The sequence below is a fragment of the Camelus dromedarius genome, chromosome 17, assembly GCF_036321535.1.
Source record: "Camelus dromedarius isolate mCamDro1 chromosome 17, mCamDro1.pat, whole genome shotgun sequence".
NCBI lineage: Eukaryota > Metazoa > Chordata > Mammalia > Artiodactyla > Camelidae > Camelus > Camelus dromedarius.
Genome location: NC_087452.1, coordinates 32,523,313 through 32,538,453, shown reverse-complemented (window position 1 = coordinate 32,538,453; position 15,141 = coordinate 32,523,313). Strand labels below are relative to the sequence as shown.

At 51.2% G+C, this 15,141-nt stretch overlaps 1 protein-coding gene across 11 annotated transcripts in view; it reads left to right on the top strand.

The window, feature by feature from the left end:
- DOCK3 (dedicator of cytokinesis 3) overlaps positions 1–15,141 on the top strand; it is a 299,439-nt gene that overhangs the window by 279,115 nt on the left and 5,183 nt on the right. For 5 of the 11 annotated variants that reach the window (XM_031470426.2, XM_031470421.2, XM_031470420.2 and 2 more), the window contains 6 exons: positions 625–741; positions 3,365–3,489; positions 4,733–4,871; positions 5,371–5,518; positions 10,563–10,681; positions 11,828–11,915. In XM_031470426.2, coding sequence (XP_031326286.2) covers positions 625–741; positions 3,365–3,489; positions 4,733–4,871; positions 5,371–5,518; positions 10,563–10,681; positions 11,828–11,915 — 736 coding nt within the window. Of the gene's footprint in view, positions 1–624; positions 742–3,364; positions 3,490–4,732; positions 4,872–5,370; positions 5,519–10,562; positions 10,682–11,827; positions 11,916–15,141 lie in introns of those variants that run through there. The other 6 variants (XM_031470425.2, XM_031470418.2, XM_031470423.2 and 3 more) reach the window with 5 other exon arrangements.

Here is a 15,141-nt window from a genome sequence, read left to right as displayed (position 1 = left end):
AAGTTGTGGTATATTTATACAATGGAATACAATTCAGCCATAAAAAAATTACAACATAATGCCAGTAGCAGCAACATAGATGTCCCTGGAGAGTGTCATTCTAAGTGAAGTAAGCCAGAAGAGAAAGAAAAATACCATATGATATCACTCATATGTGGAATCTGAAAAAAAAAAGAAGACAAATGAACTTAAATATAAAACAGAAACAGACTCATAGACATAGAATAAAAACTTATGGTTGCCAGTGGGGAGGGGGTGGGAAGGGATAGACTGGGAGTTTGAAATTTGTAGATACTGACAGGTGTATATAGAAAAACAAGTTTATACTGTATAGCACAGGGAAATATATACAAGATCTTGTGGTAGTTCATGGTGAAAAAGAATGTGAAAATGAATATATGTATATTCATGTATGACTGAAAAATTGTGCTCTACACCAGAAATTGACACAACATTGTAAACTGACTGTAACTCAATAAAAAAAAAAAAAAACAACCGAACAGGTCTGTCTTAGAGGAGTTGGAGGCCAGTGTCTAGGAGGGAAAGGCCAGGCACCACTGGATGGCTATAGTACCAAGGGCTTCTTCCTGGCTAATAGAGTGGCCTTGTCTGTTACCCTAATAGGTCCATGTCCTTGGCGTCGGGCTGGCAGTTCATGAGAAGTTCGTGCACCCAGAAATGCGCCCTTTGCATAAGAAGCTGATTGATCAGTTCCAAATGATGCGGGCCAGCCTCTACCACGTAAGCTGGTCCCTGTCCTGCCCTGCTGCAGTATAACCAGGTGTCCCTTCCTCCAGATCTGTGCAGCAAGTCAAAGGAAGGGAAGTGAGAGGAGCAGAGGAGGCAAGTGTGAAGGAAAAGCTGTTCCACCGCAGGGGAGCAGGAGGCACAGGGTGTCTGCTCTATCCAGGAGAAGGATGCCCAGGATCCCTTGCTCACTCCCTCCCTAGGGAGGAGTCAGATTCAGGGTCAGAGAATGTTTTTATTCAGTGTGCTGTGCTGGTGAAGAGAGGTTTTCATATGAGGAGGAAAAGAGCTAAAAGTATATGGCCCACATGCAGGGATCTCTTTGGAGTTATTTTTCATCCCAAGAACTTACGAGGTAAGGCATAGCCTGAGCCAGCCTTCTCTCCCCATCTCCCTCCTTCTCCTCTCTCCTTTCCAATATTCACCCCTCTCTTTCCTCTCCCTCTCTTTTCCCTCTCTTTACCCTTCCCCTCTAACTCCCTGCCTTCCGTCTCTCCCTTTTCCTCTGTCATGTGTGGTGACCCAGGCTCATGTCTGAGAAAACCCAGGTGAGTAGTGCTTCTGTACTGGCTGCTCTTGGAGGGTCAGGCAGGTTCTGGGGTTGGCCCAGACCCTAGAAGGTCTCTCTGACTCTGACCTGACTCCTAGGTCTCCATGGCAGGGTTTGACTCAAGGACTGATGCACACATGTGGAAGCAGGGCCTGTATTCCAAGGCTGCTTTCCCTCCAAGGGTTTTATGGGGAATGCTGGCTGGCTGAGATGAGAGTTCAGATGGTTATGAGCCTCCTGTTCACATACCCTTGCCTCATTTTCAACCACAGGGCTGACTCCAAGTGTTTTCTAGAGAAGGCTGCCCAGCAGGCTGGCTGTCAGATCTCAAAGGGTGTGAGCCCAATTACCTGCCACCCTCTTCTCACTGCCCAGGCGCACTAGGTAGAGGTGACAAGGAGATGATGCAAATTACTATGGACAGAGCAGATGAACGACTAGCTACTGTATAGCACAGGGAACTACATTCAGTGGCTTGTACAGGGTAACCTGTAATGAAAAGGAATATGAAAAAGAATATGTATATATAACTGAATCACTGTGCTGTACACCGGAAACTAATACAACATTGTAAATCAACTATACTTCAATCAAAAAAGTTTTAAAGAAATAAAAATTTAAATTAAAAAAAAAGAAATGGCAAGGAGGCAAAGGAAGTAGAGCTGTTTGGTGTTGGGCAAGGCCATCATGGACAAGAAGTTCCCCTTCAGGGATGACCACTGGCCACAGACGCCCTGGGGAGGCTGGACCACTCAGACTCAGTGGGCCTGACCTGTTGACTTGCCTTGTGCTTGGCTGCTGGAGATTCTGGTCATCTCAGTCTCTCCAAGCCCTAGTGTGGGTCTCAGCCTGGTCCTGCACAAGTAAGGACAACATGAAATGTAAAAAGACAAAAAGATTGTCTGTAGTTTGAGAAGTGGGCCCTCTGGAAAGCTCATAAAACCTGAAGTTTCTCCTTGCTGTAATGGTTATACCCTGTGATAGTTCAAAGTGAAATATGCAGGGAAAGTTTATGTTTTCCCCTTAAAATTAGGATGTGCACTCAGTAAAGAGCTTGTGTCTGAATCTGATGGGTATTCCATTCCTTCTCATTCCCCTCTGTCTCCTGCCAGCTTGGCTAGTCTCTCTGTGTACAAACTTCCCCATCACAGCAGGTGACCCAGGTGAGCTGGGCCTGGCCACTGCGGGAAGAGGGTGTAGGGGAGGAGGGAGCTCTCTACCATGCAGGCTGTCAGGTCACTGCAGAGAGAAGCACAGGATGCTCGCCTACATGTGTCAAGGTCTCCAGGGCACACCTGGAGGTGTCCTCCCTAGCTGCAGAAACACATTTCAGCCTTCTGCGTACTTTGGAAAAAAGGGATGGGAAAACTCCTGCTTCTTCAAGCCAAGCTCAGAAACATCCCCGGTGGACTTAGGGCCCACAGACTGTGAAGGACTTGAGGAAACCTTGGCAGTTGTGCTTTGTTTCCTCATAGTTGCAAATAGGGACACAAACCAACGTGCTGTCATCTAGGAGGATTTGGGATCAAAAGTTTCTGCCAAGATGTCTACATACTTAATTTAATTATGCTAAAATAGAACTGTGCTGTCTTTCAGTTACTTGCATCAGGATTTTGTGTCCTGTCTCCCCATAGACTGGGTAACTTAGAGCTGGGCCATCTAGCAATCCAATAAAACCCAATTCCAGTCCTTATGTAAGAGGTGCGCACGCACTGACAGCTGCTGATCAGCTCTTTCTCTTCTATTTCCCAACTCTTGTTCTACTTACTCTGTAGTGAGAAAGTCTGTTAACATGCTCCTATGAACTCAGACCAGCCTCAGCCTACTCCAGATGTTCTCCTAGGTGGTCGACCTGGGCTTCCCTCTGGTCTAGGCTGCGGTGAGGTTAGAAGGGTGCTTTAGCCATGAAGGGGTCACTGTCCAAAAGAAGCCAGCAGGTCAGGTTCAGCTGAAGTGTATGATTCTTTTGTTTTCTTTTACATTCCTATCCCCAGCCTGCTCTTCCCTCTCACCCCTTAATTACTTATTTATTCTTCACTCTCTGATGAAAGTGCATTCATTTCTCAGCAGGAGTTTCCGGGTTTGGACAAGCTAAGTCCTGCATGTTCAGGCACCAGCACCCCACGGGGAAATGTCCTAGCATCCCATAGTCCCATGAGCCCCGAGAGCATCAAGATGACCCACCGGCACAGGTATGACCTTAGGACTGAGGAGAGTCCCCTCCACAAAGGTAAGTCTGAATGTCAGAGATCAGAGCAAGGAAGTCCAAAATAGTGCTTGTGTGTATTTGCATGCCCTCTCACCCATGTGCACAGCAAACACGCAGCTCCTGCCACAGAATCCACACACTGCATCCAGTCATCCTGGATGACAGAGGGGTATACGTGGTGTTGTGGGAACACGGAGGAGGAGGCAGTTGGGTAAGTCTTGAAGGATAAGTAGAAGTTTGCTAGGCAGAAAAGAGTTGGGGTTAGGAGAGTGATGGAGCAAGGCCCAGGCAAAGTGACCAACATGTGCAGATGCCTCAAGATGTGAACAAGCCAGTCTGGTCAGCACTACAGGTAGAGCCAGGTGGCTGGAGTGTAGGATTCTGGGGCATGGAAGGGGGCTAAGACCAGCTCTGGATGGGCTCTGTTCATTCAGGCTTTTGGACTTGATCCCAGGGGGAGTGAGGATCACCAGTTGGCTTTAAGGAGGAGAACAACATGGACATTGAGGTGTGCCTGCTGTGCACCCAGGAGTCATGGTCGCTGGGGCTCCACTGAGGAGACTCCAAGTCTCCAGGGCAGGAAGACCAGGCCAGGGGAGGCGCCTGGAGAGGAGCCCCCACTTGGGTTTGTTTTCCAGTGTGAGCAGTAAGTCAGCACAGAGTGGGCACTCAGCAAATGGGAAGGAACGAGTGAATGGGGGCTGCGTAGCGCTGACAGAAGAGAACTGCTGGCAAGCCCGTGTCCACAGAGGTGGAAGGAAGCCAACAGATGGCTCCCAGCCAGCTATTTTGATAGCTTCCCCAAACCAGGAAGACACCCCAACTGCCGAGCAGATCCCAGCAGGGGGCTGGTGCTGGCTCAGGGTAACAGGCCATTGCAAGGGGCACCTGGGACCCTTGATCTGATTCAGCGTATCTCCTTCATTCCTCCTGAGAAACTGCTGATCTCATCAGACTGAGTGGCCATAAACCACTTAATTCTAAGTAGAGGCTATGCCAGGCGACTGTTGGCCCTCCCAGATTGGGGGCCCCTGAGCAGCAGGGTGGGGTTCAGGACTCTTCAGGCCTCAGGTGGGTATGAGCATTAGCAATGGAACTGTCTAAACCAGTGATGACTGGGGCTTGGAGATGACTGTTGCACACACCCCATCACTCTCCCCTCACCACCTAGCAAGGTTCCTCAGCTCCAGGCCTGACTCCTTCCTATTTTCCACTCTTGTTCGCAGCCCCATGAACTTAATGGGCACCGGCCGCCATTCATCATCCTCTCTGTCCTCACACACATCTAGCGAAGCAGGAAATGTGGTGATGCTGGGTGACAGCTCCATGGGCGAGGCTCCCGAGGACCTGTACCACCATATGCAGGTACCAGAGCTGTCCGAGGAAAATGGCCAGGGCACTGTACCTGGAGGACTCACCTCTCTGCTGGCTGGTCTGGTGTGAGGGCTGGCATCCCTACCTAGTTCTCTAGTTCCTGAATTCAGAACAGCCAGAGCTCGCAAAGCTGCCTTCCCTCCACACCATCCCATGTTGCAGTTCCCAGGCCTTATTTCACAAGGAGATCTAGCTTCAATCTTGGCTACTTTTAGAGATACTGCGGGATAGCTCCTCTACCAAATTGCCCTCCTGCTTGGCATCCCTGATGGCTAAATCTTGCTTCCTCCATGGACAGCATCGCTAGAGTCGACCCAACAGCCCTGCTCCTTGGGGGGTATGGGTGGCCCTTAGTGCTGGCCAACAGCCTGACCTGCAACACGGCCAGGGTACAGACTCTGGGTCTGGGCACCTCATGGCATGAAGAAGCCAACTCTAGGCCAGTCTTACAGTGTTGGCCTCTATCCTGCTGATTTTTCTCCCTTTGCAGCTCGCGTATCCCAACCCCAGGTACCAGGGCTCAGTCACCAACGTCTCTGTTCTGTCCTCGTCCCAGGCAAGCCCTTCTTCCTCCAGCCTGAGTTCCACTCACTCAGCACCATCCCAGATGATTACCTCTGCCCCTTCCAGTGCCCGAGGTAAGGATGGCAGGGCGCTGCTTGCAGAAGGGAGAGGAGAGAGCCTCATGGGCCCCTCTTGTCCTCCTCTCATCTGTGGCTGTGTCTTTGAAAGCGGCCCTGTAACTTAGAGAATGCTCACCTGTACTTTCAGCACTAAGGACTAAGGGTTCCTACCTCCAGATGTCTTTCTCTGGCTGGCTTCAGACCCTGCTCTGGGCAGTGGCTGCAGTGGTGCTGCCCCTGAGGTAGCTAACCTTCACATCTCCACCTCAAAAGAGGACACAGCCTGGGAGAAAGCTCAGTTCTTCTCAGATGAAGTGTTTGCAAAAATAAAGCTCAAAGTTAAGGCAAAAGTGAGTTTTGTCTTGAGTAAGCAAACATGATGAAAAAGTATGAAAATTAAATTTGAAGACTAAAATTAATCCTGGAAAACAATGTTCTAAATGGTAACAATAACCAAAAAAAAACTTTGTTCAGTTGGGAAAGGCTTTCTCAGGAGAGATGGCTCTATAAAAAGCTATTCACTTTGCCAATTATTGCTTGATTTCTTATTCAGTTGGATAAATATTGTTCTCTGAGGGCCAGCATCTTTTTCACATTCTCATTCTAGTTCCTGCAGTGAGACTTAATTCTCTGTCCTTTTAGATAGAAACATTTGCAGTGGAATGGAAATTAGCTATGGTGACTAAGGTCTAATGCTTCCCAGGGTTGGCTACACAGGATAGTAACAGAAGAGTAAGTGATCTGAGTTTACCAGCCAGTCACTGACTGTTGCTTCCAGACTTCAAAGGGATGGAGTCTCTTTGTTCTTCTCATTATACTGAAGACAAAGAGAAACTGCACAAATGCATGACATAGAAGGTCATTAAGGAAAAAAAAACCAAAACGTCTTTCTTCAAAGCACACAAACCTGAGAGGTCCACAGTGGAAATGATAGAGAGAGAGAGAGGCAGTGGCCAACTGGAAAAAGCCTTGGCATATGGCAGAAGGGGATACGGTTGCAGCAGGCGCAGTTACAGACTTTCACCTGAAGCGTCTAGCCCAACCCCTCATTTCCTGTGGAGGAAACCGGTCCAGTGAGAGAGGCTTAAGACCATCCACCCAGTTCACGGCCAGGTTGATTTGGAGTACAAGTCTTTAGACTCGCCAGCCCTCAGTCTGATGCCCATTCCACTCCCATGATGGCCTTCCTAACATGGACTAAGGCACTTAGAAAAGGGGAGCCAGCATTTGAAGCAGGTGTTTCTAGTGTTAAGAAAAATAGATCAACATGCTGAAGATTTATCAGTATGTGAGGGCTGCTCATATAAAGAAGGAACATGATCTGTGTTATAAGGCACACTGAAAGATGGCTTTGGGAATAAAGCCAGGAAACCCTGTGAAGTTAGCCACGAATGCTGTACTGGAGTTCAATGGGTCTTAAGGTAAATGCTCCTGAATAGAGCTGCAGAAACAGATTTTTGTTGTGTGGGTTTTCCCCTAACCTGAAAACTCTCTTATATACTCGGCCATATCTAAGTCTTTATCTGAGTATTCTTGCTGAAGTCAGATCTCTGAACCATGATTGCTGATAAAAACAGGAGGCAGTAGGGAGGGATGTTTTAACTCACTTCCACTCTGACATTGCTCAGACACTTCCTGTAGGTGGTGCCCTGGAGAGGACAGAGACACCATCAGGGACCTCAAGGCTGGCTGGTATCACTTTTGTCCTTCCAGCTAACATTCACTGATCTATCCACTCATCAAGCTTTTATGAGTACTCAGTGAGGAGTCTGCCCGGCTCTTGCACCATCAGAGTAGAATAGAAATTATGTTCTGTTTGGAAGTAATCCGTCTATTTCAGATGGCTTGGTTATTGATCGCTGCATAATAAACCACCCACCAAAACTTAGTAGCTTAAAACAACAATTTACGGTCATCTCGCATGGTTCTGTGGGTTGATGGGGCTCACTGAGCAGTTCTCAGCTGCAGTCTCTCATTGGCTTGCAGTCAGATGTCACCAGGGGCTCAACTAGACTGGACACCAAGATGGCTTGGTCACGTGGCTGGCAGTTGATAGTGCCTGTCGGTGGGAGCTCAGCTGGAGCTGTCAACCTGAGTCCCTACGTGTGACCTCTCTCTGTAGTTAAGAGTTTCTCAGAGCACAAAACTGGCCTTCCCCAGAGCAAGCACCCCAAGCCACCCAGGCAAAAATGGCAAGACTTCCTATCACCCAGTCTTGGAAGTCCCAGAATGTTGCTTTTGTCACATTCTGTTGGTTAATCAAGTCACTAAGGCCAACCCAGATGCCAAGGTGGGGAATAAGACTCCAGCTCATGATGTGAGGAGGTGCATGTGTGTTTGGGGAAGGAAGGCATCGATGGTTGCTGTCTCTGGAGATAAGCTATCACAATGGCCAAACTCCAGAATATCCAGAATATCCAATAGCAAAAGGCTGATAGCAGCCCCTGTGCAGGCCCAGCATGTGTCAGGCCCACGTGTGAGGGAAGATAAAGACTGTGACCTGGTGTCATAGAGGAAGACTGATGTTTTTAGATAAATGAGGTAGATGCAGTGGTAGATGCACTAGGGGCACAGAAGGGAGGGAACAGTATCCTCTGGGGTTTGTGTCTGGTGTTACGGGTGAGGGGAAGGCCTTCATGGAGAAAGTGATCAGGAGAGTCCTTTGCGATGGAGTCGCTTTCCCCACTCCTAGGGGTGGTCCTGACACCATAGCTCTCCTCGCTGTACCCACTGACACTCAGCTGCAGTTTTTGTTGCTTTGAAAACCTTCAAGGTGAAAGGCCCGCAAGACACAGTCTAGACTCTTGTAAGGCAGCGGCACCCCCTGGTGGTCAAAAGACTGAGCAGGCTAGGAAACGGGGATTATGATTGATCTTGAATAAACTCACTCGGTCATGCAGAGACTTAGCCTCTACGGGGTTTACCAGACTACAGCTCAGGTAGTTCAGGTCCTGTGACACAGAAGCCCTTGTGGTGTTTAAATGTTCTCATGCACAGTAGCCATCACTCTCTCCTACCATGGGAAGAGGGCAGGGGGAAGGAAGTGAGATGGTAGAGTTAGAAGATCTGGTGGTAGCACATAGCACCCTTTTGTTTTGGCACCAGAGGGGCCTCCATAACATGGATACAAATCCTCAGCAGAGTCCCTGGGGCCTGCAGGCTGCTTTCCCTCCATCCTAGCCCCAGAGCGTGTATTGTACAGCTCTGGGGTTGGCTTGGTGAGCCAGACTGAGATCTGTGAGGTCAGGGACCATGGCCAACCGGAGCAAGGCAGTATACCATGTTCCAGCCACATGTCTGGTGTGGGATGCGTATTACGCCTGAGTGTGATGTAACCGAGTTGGTGCAAAGGGGCTGTGTCTCTGTGCACACTAAGTGGAGGGCAGCCCTGTCCAGAGCTGTGGCCAGCAGGGCTCCCACTATAGAACTCAGTGGCATTAGGAGACATTTCCTTTTTTCTTTACACAGCCATCTTTCTGAGGTTACCTTAGAGCACACGTTCTAAAAGAAAATACTGAAACCAGTAAAGATCACCGAATAGTAGCAATTCAGGCCTGGTTGTTCAAAAAAGTATACTTTACTCATTCCCTTATCAATGAAGGATATTTTTAATAAGACTAGATTTTAAAGCCAGCCTTGAGGTTCTACAAACAGTATCACTCAGACCAAGTGTGGAAGAAGTCTACACAAATAATAATTGCATTACTGATTTTATACTGACTTCTTCGGTGTACTTAAGCCTCATCTTCTTGGACTAAAATGAGTACGAGAGGAATTTTTTGGTAACTCCTGGGGCAGGATGGCTGTAGAAGACCGCTTTAAGTTGTGCTCTGACAGTGTCTGCACAGCACACTCAAGGAAAGGCCCTGGAGAGCTTGGTTTTCAGGGACACAGATCCTCCAGAGCTACAGGTTCACCTCTCAGGTGGACCCCGTGGCTGGTCTCAGCTCTCCAGCCTCACTAAGAGAACACCACGAAGACTTTCAGTCACTTGAACCAGCAAGAGGCTGCCGGGCTGCCAGGGTCCAGTGACCCTCCCATGAGGGGTCCAGAAGACCCCCACTAGTTTGAAATGGGCATGCTGTGTCTGGCACAGTGGGTGATGCACATTTGGAGGGCTTTCTCAATTCTGTATCCCCAGGGAAAGCCAGCAAGTTTATTCTTACTACTTCTGAAGAAGGTCCCCTTGAGGACTGTTGGTTGATTCCTGGGCCCATAGCTATGGCCTGCTTCAGTAGGGACTGAGCCACACCACCTCTGGCATGGTCTGGCCTCTGTAATGGCCCCTCAGGCCAGAGGGGTCACCACAGAGACATCATAAGAATAGAGCATGAACGAAGTCAACTCAAGAGCCTGGGTTAAAGCCCCACAACTCCTAGACTAGCTCCACAGCCCCCTGAATTCACTGAAGAGCGGTCTTAGAGTGAGAAACCCTGGAGAGCCCTCCGTGTTCAGGGCCCTGGCCCCCCAGCCAGTCTGGCCAGGTCTGCAGTAGGATGGCCAGGAAGGCAGAGGCCAGGCACTGGGAGCCTGGAGTCTGGGAAAAGGTGGTAGGAGGCCAGCTGAGAACAGGGCCAGTGGTGTCTGGAGAAGGTAAGTGTGTGGAGACACACTGGGTCAAGTTAGAACTGTGCTGCTATGTTATCTGAGTGTCTCTGTTTTTGTGCGGTGGCTCCATTGTAAGCTGGCCTGGGTACCCTGAGTGAGCCCAGCATCCCGGCCACACCTATCTCCCAATGCCGGATGCAGGGGGCCTCTAGGGCCTCAGCTCCAGTCCCCACTTCTCCTCACCACCTGCCTCTGAGCACAGCGAGGGGCCGTCAGTGGGTCCACACCGCTCCAGCCTGTAGTATGTCTGCCGTGGCTGGGATGCCAGGTGCAGGCCCCACCACTATCTAACCACCAGGCTCTGCTTCATTCCTCCTGCGCTTGCTGAGCTCATCCTCACCCCAACTACAGGGGACACTTACCCTGGTTCCGTGGCCCCAGGGATGCTTGCCTTCTGGGCCCTCCATCTGTGGCTTGTCATCTGTGCGTGATTGTTCTCACTTGGTTACAGGCTCTCCCTCTCTGCCAGATAAGTACCGCCATGCCCGGGAAATGATGTTGCTGCTGCCCACACACCGGGACCGCCCAAGCAGCGCCATGTATCCAGCAGCCATCCTGGAGAACGGACAGGTAGTAGACCCGGCCTACCGACTGCCCTCTGCTGCAAGTGTGTTGGCCTGGGCTTCCCTCATTGCACTTGCTAGGCTTTCTGTCTTGTCCTTTGTGTCTCCTTCATTCTGCCATAAGACCCTCAGAGGGCTGCTCCGGGCTCCTGGTGAGGACTGCAGTGAATCTGAGGACCAGCAGTCCAGACAGAGTACAGCTGTGGGTAGACCCACCATTGTTTGTGTGGCTCTCTGTCCTGACCAGACTCCCAAATTCCTCATCTGTAAACAGATGTAGATTGGCAGAGTAGATTGGTTCTTTGAAGGCAGTGGTGGGCGTGGTCTGGATGATGGCCTTCCGCCCTGTATGTATGAAGGACATCCTCATTGGAGCAAACTGCTTCTTTCATCCATCAGTCCATACACCTGAAGCCCCTCTCTACCTGCTGGGACTATTCTCCACACCATTTGCACAGCTCTCCAAATACCCTATCTGGGGGCCTTGCACAAGAAGCTGCAGAGATTAACTCTTTCCCTGTCTAGTCTGCCCTGCCTTTCTATCAGAGTCCATGAAAGTCACCTCCCCACAACTGTTACCTAGTCCCAGACGTGCCAGGACTTTCTCAGCCGTACTCCCTCCCTGTGCCTCATCAGCCCTGCCAGGTGGAAGGAGCAGGTCTGCTTGGCAGCTGCCCATCAGAACAGTGAGTCCTGTCTGGGACTCAGGCTTGAGTGCTGCCCTTTGCCCTACCCCCAGTGCTAACGTGGAACAGGGCATCTCCAGGAGGCCAAACCTGCCGGTGCTCAGGGATGAAAGGGGTCCGTAAATCCTTTCTACCAGTGGGTCTACTTGGCAGGACAGAAGGATGTATTTAGATACCCTCAGGCGCCTGTGTCCTTTTCTTTTGGCCATGGACAAGACAGCCTGGAGCCCAGCCAGACACTGGAGGGTGGAGCTTCAAATGTTGCATATGGCAGGACTCAGAGCCGGAGAGTACGGACAGTTTTCCAGCTGGCCTGAAGTTCCCAACACGTCTCAAGCATGAGCTGTGCCACTGCTTTGATTTTCCAGTCTGATCTTGGAATGTCCTGGCTCCTGTGGCCCACCACACTGCCCCCAAGGTGTGACTGGTTGTTTTCACTCTATTTGATGTTTTTCTCCTTCCCTCAGCTGCCAAATTTCCAGCGGGCCCTGTTCCAGCAAGTGGTCGGAACCTGCAAACCCTGTAGTGATCCCAATCTGTCTGTGGCTGAAAAAGGTATTATTCCCTTTCCCAGGTGGCCTCCTCCCATGTCTGTCCCCATCCTGAACGTCTGACTCTTGTCCCTGAGCACCAGCTGGCCAAGTCAGAGCCACACTCTAACACCCAGGCCCGTCTATTTGTCCAGAGTCCCAACCAGTTCCTGTGTTCACTGTTTAACCCACGTCTGGCTTTATGCTGAGGTTTGGATCCTGTTTGTTTGTATCTCTCCCTTCTGAGGGTCCACCCTCAGGAAGACCACAGTGGCCGCCTGCCCTGAGTCCATCTTTATGCAGTCTCAGGCTGCTGTGTGAAAACGGTGGGCACCCACTCCCCTGGGATCCTCCCAGCCAGCCCCAGAATTCAGCAGGCCCTGTGACGCTTTTGGTCCCTCTTAACTTAAGCCCACAGGGACCTCTCCTTGTTGCTGAGAACAGACCTGTGACCAAGCAAGCCCCCCAAAATAATGGGAAGGACAGGCCATGGCAGTGAATTTGCCAGAGGCAGCCCTGTTCAAGGGACGCTCTGTGTCCCCAGAGGGAGTTCAGTCCTCCTGTAGCCACTCTGGCCCGCAGCTGCCATGAGTCCCTTTTTTAAACTGCAAGCCCATCAACTGTACCATGCGACTGGGCAGTCCTTAGAACAGAGGCTGTTTAGATAGTGGGGTTTTACCTTATGTTCTGCTCCAGCAAGCTGGTGGAAGAACCAGGCTTGGACCCATATGACCCCAGCCCAGAGCCCCAGACTTGGAAACCTGAGTTAATCTCAACACAGAATACCTGTGTGGGGACTGTGCAGCCTGCCTGCAACACAGAACCTGGCCCCACATCAGCCCCTCTCCCTGTTGGTTGCCCTCCCCTGTCCTCCATCTGTTGGAGTGTAGGGCACACTTAGTCCCCAACATATAACCTGCTGTCCCATCAGAACATGCCCCTCCAAAGCTGTTGTTGTGTTGTCATTGCACCTCCTCACCAAGTGCTGTCTGCTGTCCCCACTGTCATCATCCTCCCTTGCTCATCATGGAGGACATACCTCTGTGTCCTCTTTAAGGAGACCAAACACTGAGTCCACAACCTCAGCGCCTGGTAGGCATCGGCACCTGGTGCTCGACAGCAGGGGCCACAGAGATTCTGGTCGAAGATGCCTTCCCACCCTCAAGGCTGCACACCCCAAAACATGTGGCTTACCTGGAACACTGCACCTGTGCCCCAAAACAGATTGCCTTTTTGGCCTCAATAGCCAGACTCTGCAGAGGCTTTTCTTTACCTGAGTTGTGGAGTGATCTCAGATCTAGCCAAGAGCACAGATGGGCTCAGCTCAAATGGGTACTGGTGGACAGACCAGGACCTTATGCCAAGTGGACCCAGAAGAGCTGCAGGCCTCAGACCAACCAAGCTGCAGCAAGAAACGACATGTCCACCCCCAGGTGTGGGAAGGAAAGAGGGCTGTCTGAGAACAAAGGGTGAGCCCAGAGCAGGCATGTTCAAACCACAAGGTCAGGACTTAGTGGGCAGCAAACTAGACATTTGCCTAGGGAGACAGGTAGGCCAGAGTAACAAATCCCTAAGCCTCTGCCTGGATCCCCCAGGGCAGGAGCTGTACGTGCTTGTCACCATTCTCTTGTCATTAGGATCTTGAGTCCCACAAGGACTCCACTTCTCACTTACAGGTGCCTCTCTTTGCCAGACAGGGACTCCCAGACCAGGCAAGCCTGCCCTCAGGGCTGTGGGTTGTGCACTGGTGACCTCAGGCCAGTGGTAGCCTGTAACACAAAGAGAGAGAGAGAGAGAAATGGCCAGGACACAGTGGAGATTGCCCCTCTTTTCCTAGGATAGGTCACTCCATCTTAGATTTTCCACTCGCCCCAAGGCACTTGTGTTGCATAGAAAAGGTCCACAGGTCTCACTGGTCACCAACAGCAGGCTCCAGGGTGAGGTGATGGTTCCTGGTTCATGTGGAGTGGCTCAGACAGGTACCCTGTGTAAACCATTGCAGCCTTGCCGGCTTTCTTCCCTCATAGCCTTCCTGCCCGCAAGCTCCTTTGGGCCCTTGTGGGTCACTTCTGCAGTCCCACGATCCTTGTAGGGTCTAGATGTGCACTTGAGATCTTGGCTGCCAGAGCCCCTTTGGGGAAGCTACCCAGACCCACCTCCAAGCTTCTTACTCCCTGAGATTTGGTGGCTTTTTATGGAGATGGAACTTTTCTTTCTGAGGAAAGGGAGTCTCAGTGCTGAGGGCCAGGAAACTCGCGCCACAGCTTGGGGAGAGCCGGCATGGGAATAGGCCCGCCCTGTTCTTAGGATGCTCAGGCTCTCTGAGGAGGCCCTCTGGCAGAATCCACCTGGTACTTGCCAGAGTAGAATTCTTTCCTCCTGAGTGCCCGTCCACCCAGCCACTGCCACACCCTCTGTCCTGCCACCAGCCACCAGCCATCCCATGAGACCTAGCTCTCCTTCTCAGGACTGAAGCTATAGAGGTACTTGAGTTCCTCCCTGTGTTCTGCTGCAACTCCACGGCAGTTCTTGACCAGTGAGGGAGATGAGGGTGGACATTATACCTGGCCACCTCCTCCTCAAAGACTGGGCTCCAGCTCCTCTTCCAGAGCCTTTCAGGTCCCATTAGGCCCTGGCATTCTGCACTCAGAACCTGGAGTGGGGAGAACCCGCACCCCAGCTCCTCAGGCTCACTTTAGCTGTGACTGCCTCAAATAAAGCCAGGTGCAGAGTGCTTCTCTCTTGCTGCTGAGAGCCCAAAAGGGAGATTGTGCTTGCCTGACTCCGTCAGAGAAAGGGCATATTTCTTGTCAGTGGTATCCATTCTCCAGGAGAACTTGGCCAACAGCATTCACAGGTCCCCTGCTGCTCCTGCAGAGTGGCACCCTCGGACCCCAAGGTCCAGCCATTCCTCCCCCTCTCCCCTCTTATAGAGTCACTCCCCCATCTGTGGCTGAGGGGCCAGTATTCTGGCGCTGGACCTTCCTTCGCACAGGTGGACACTCATGTGTTTCCGTTTGTCCAGGGCCCACTCTCCCCTGCATCCGTACCATGTGGGTGCCAGTAACCTGGCCTCTCTGTGTGCCCAAAAGCACCCACAGACTCCACAGCCCTCCTTCCTCCTGGGAAGCAGTAGGTCCTGCTGGACCTGAGCCGTGGCTCCTCGGCTTTACACTCTTTCCTCCAGCGGGCACAGTGAATACCAGTCCTTGCCTCGAAAACCCCTCTCTGGATCCCAAATCTGGCCACGG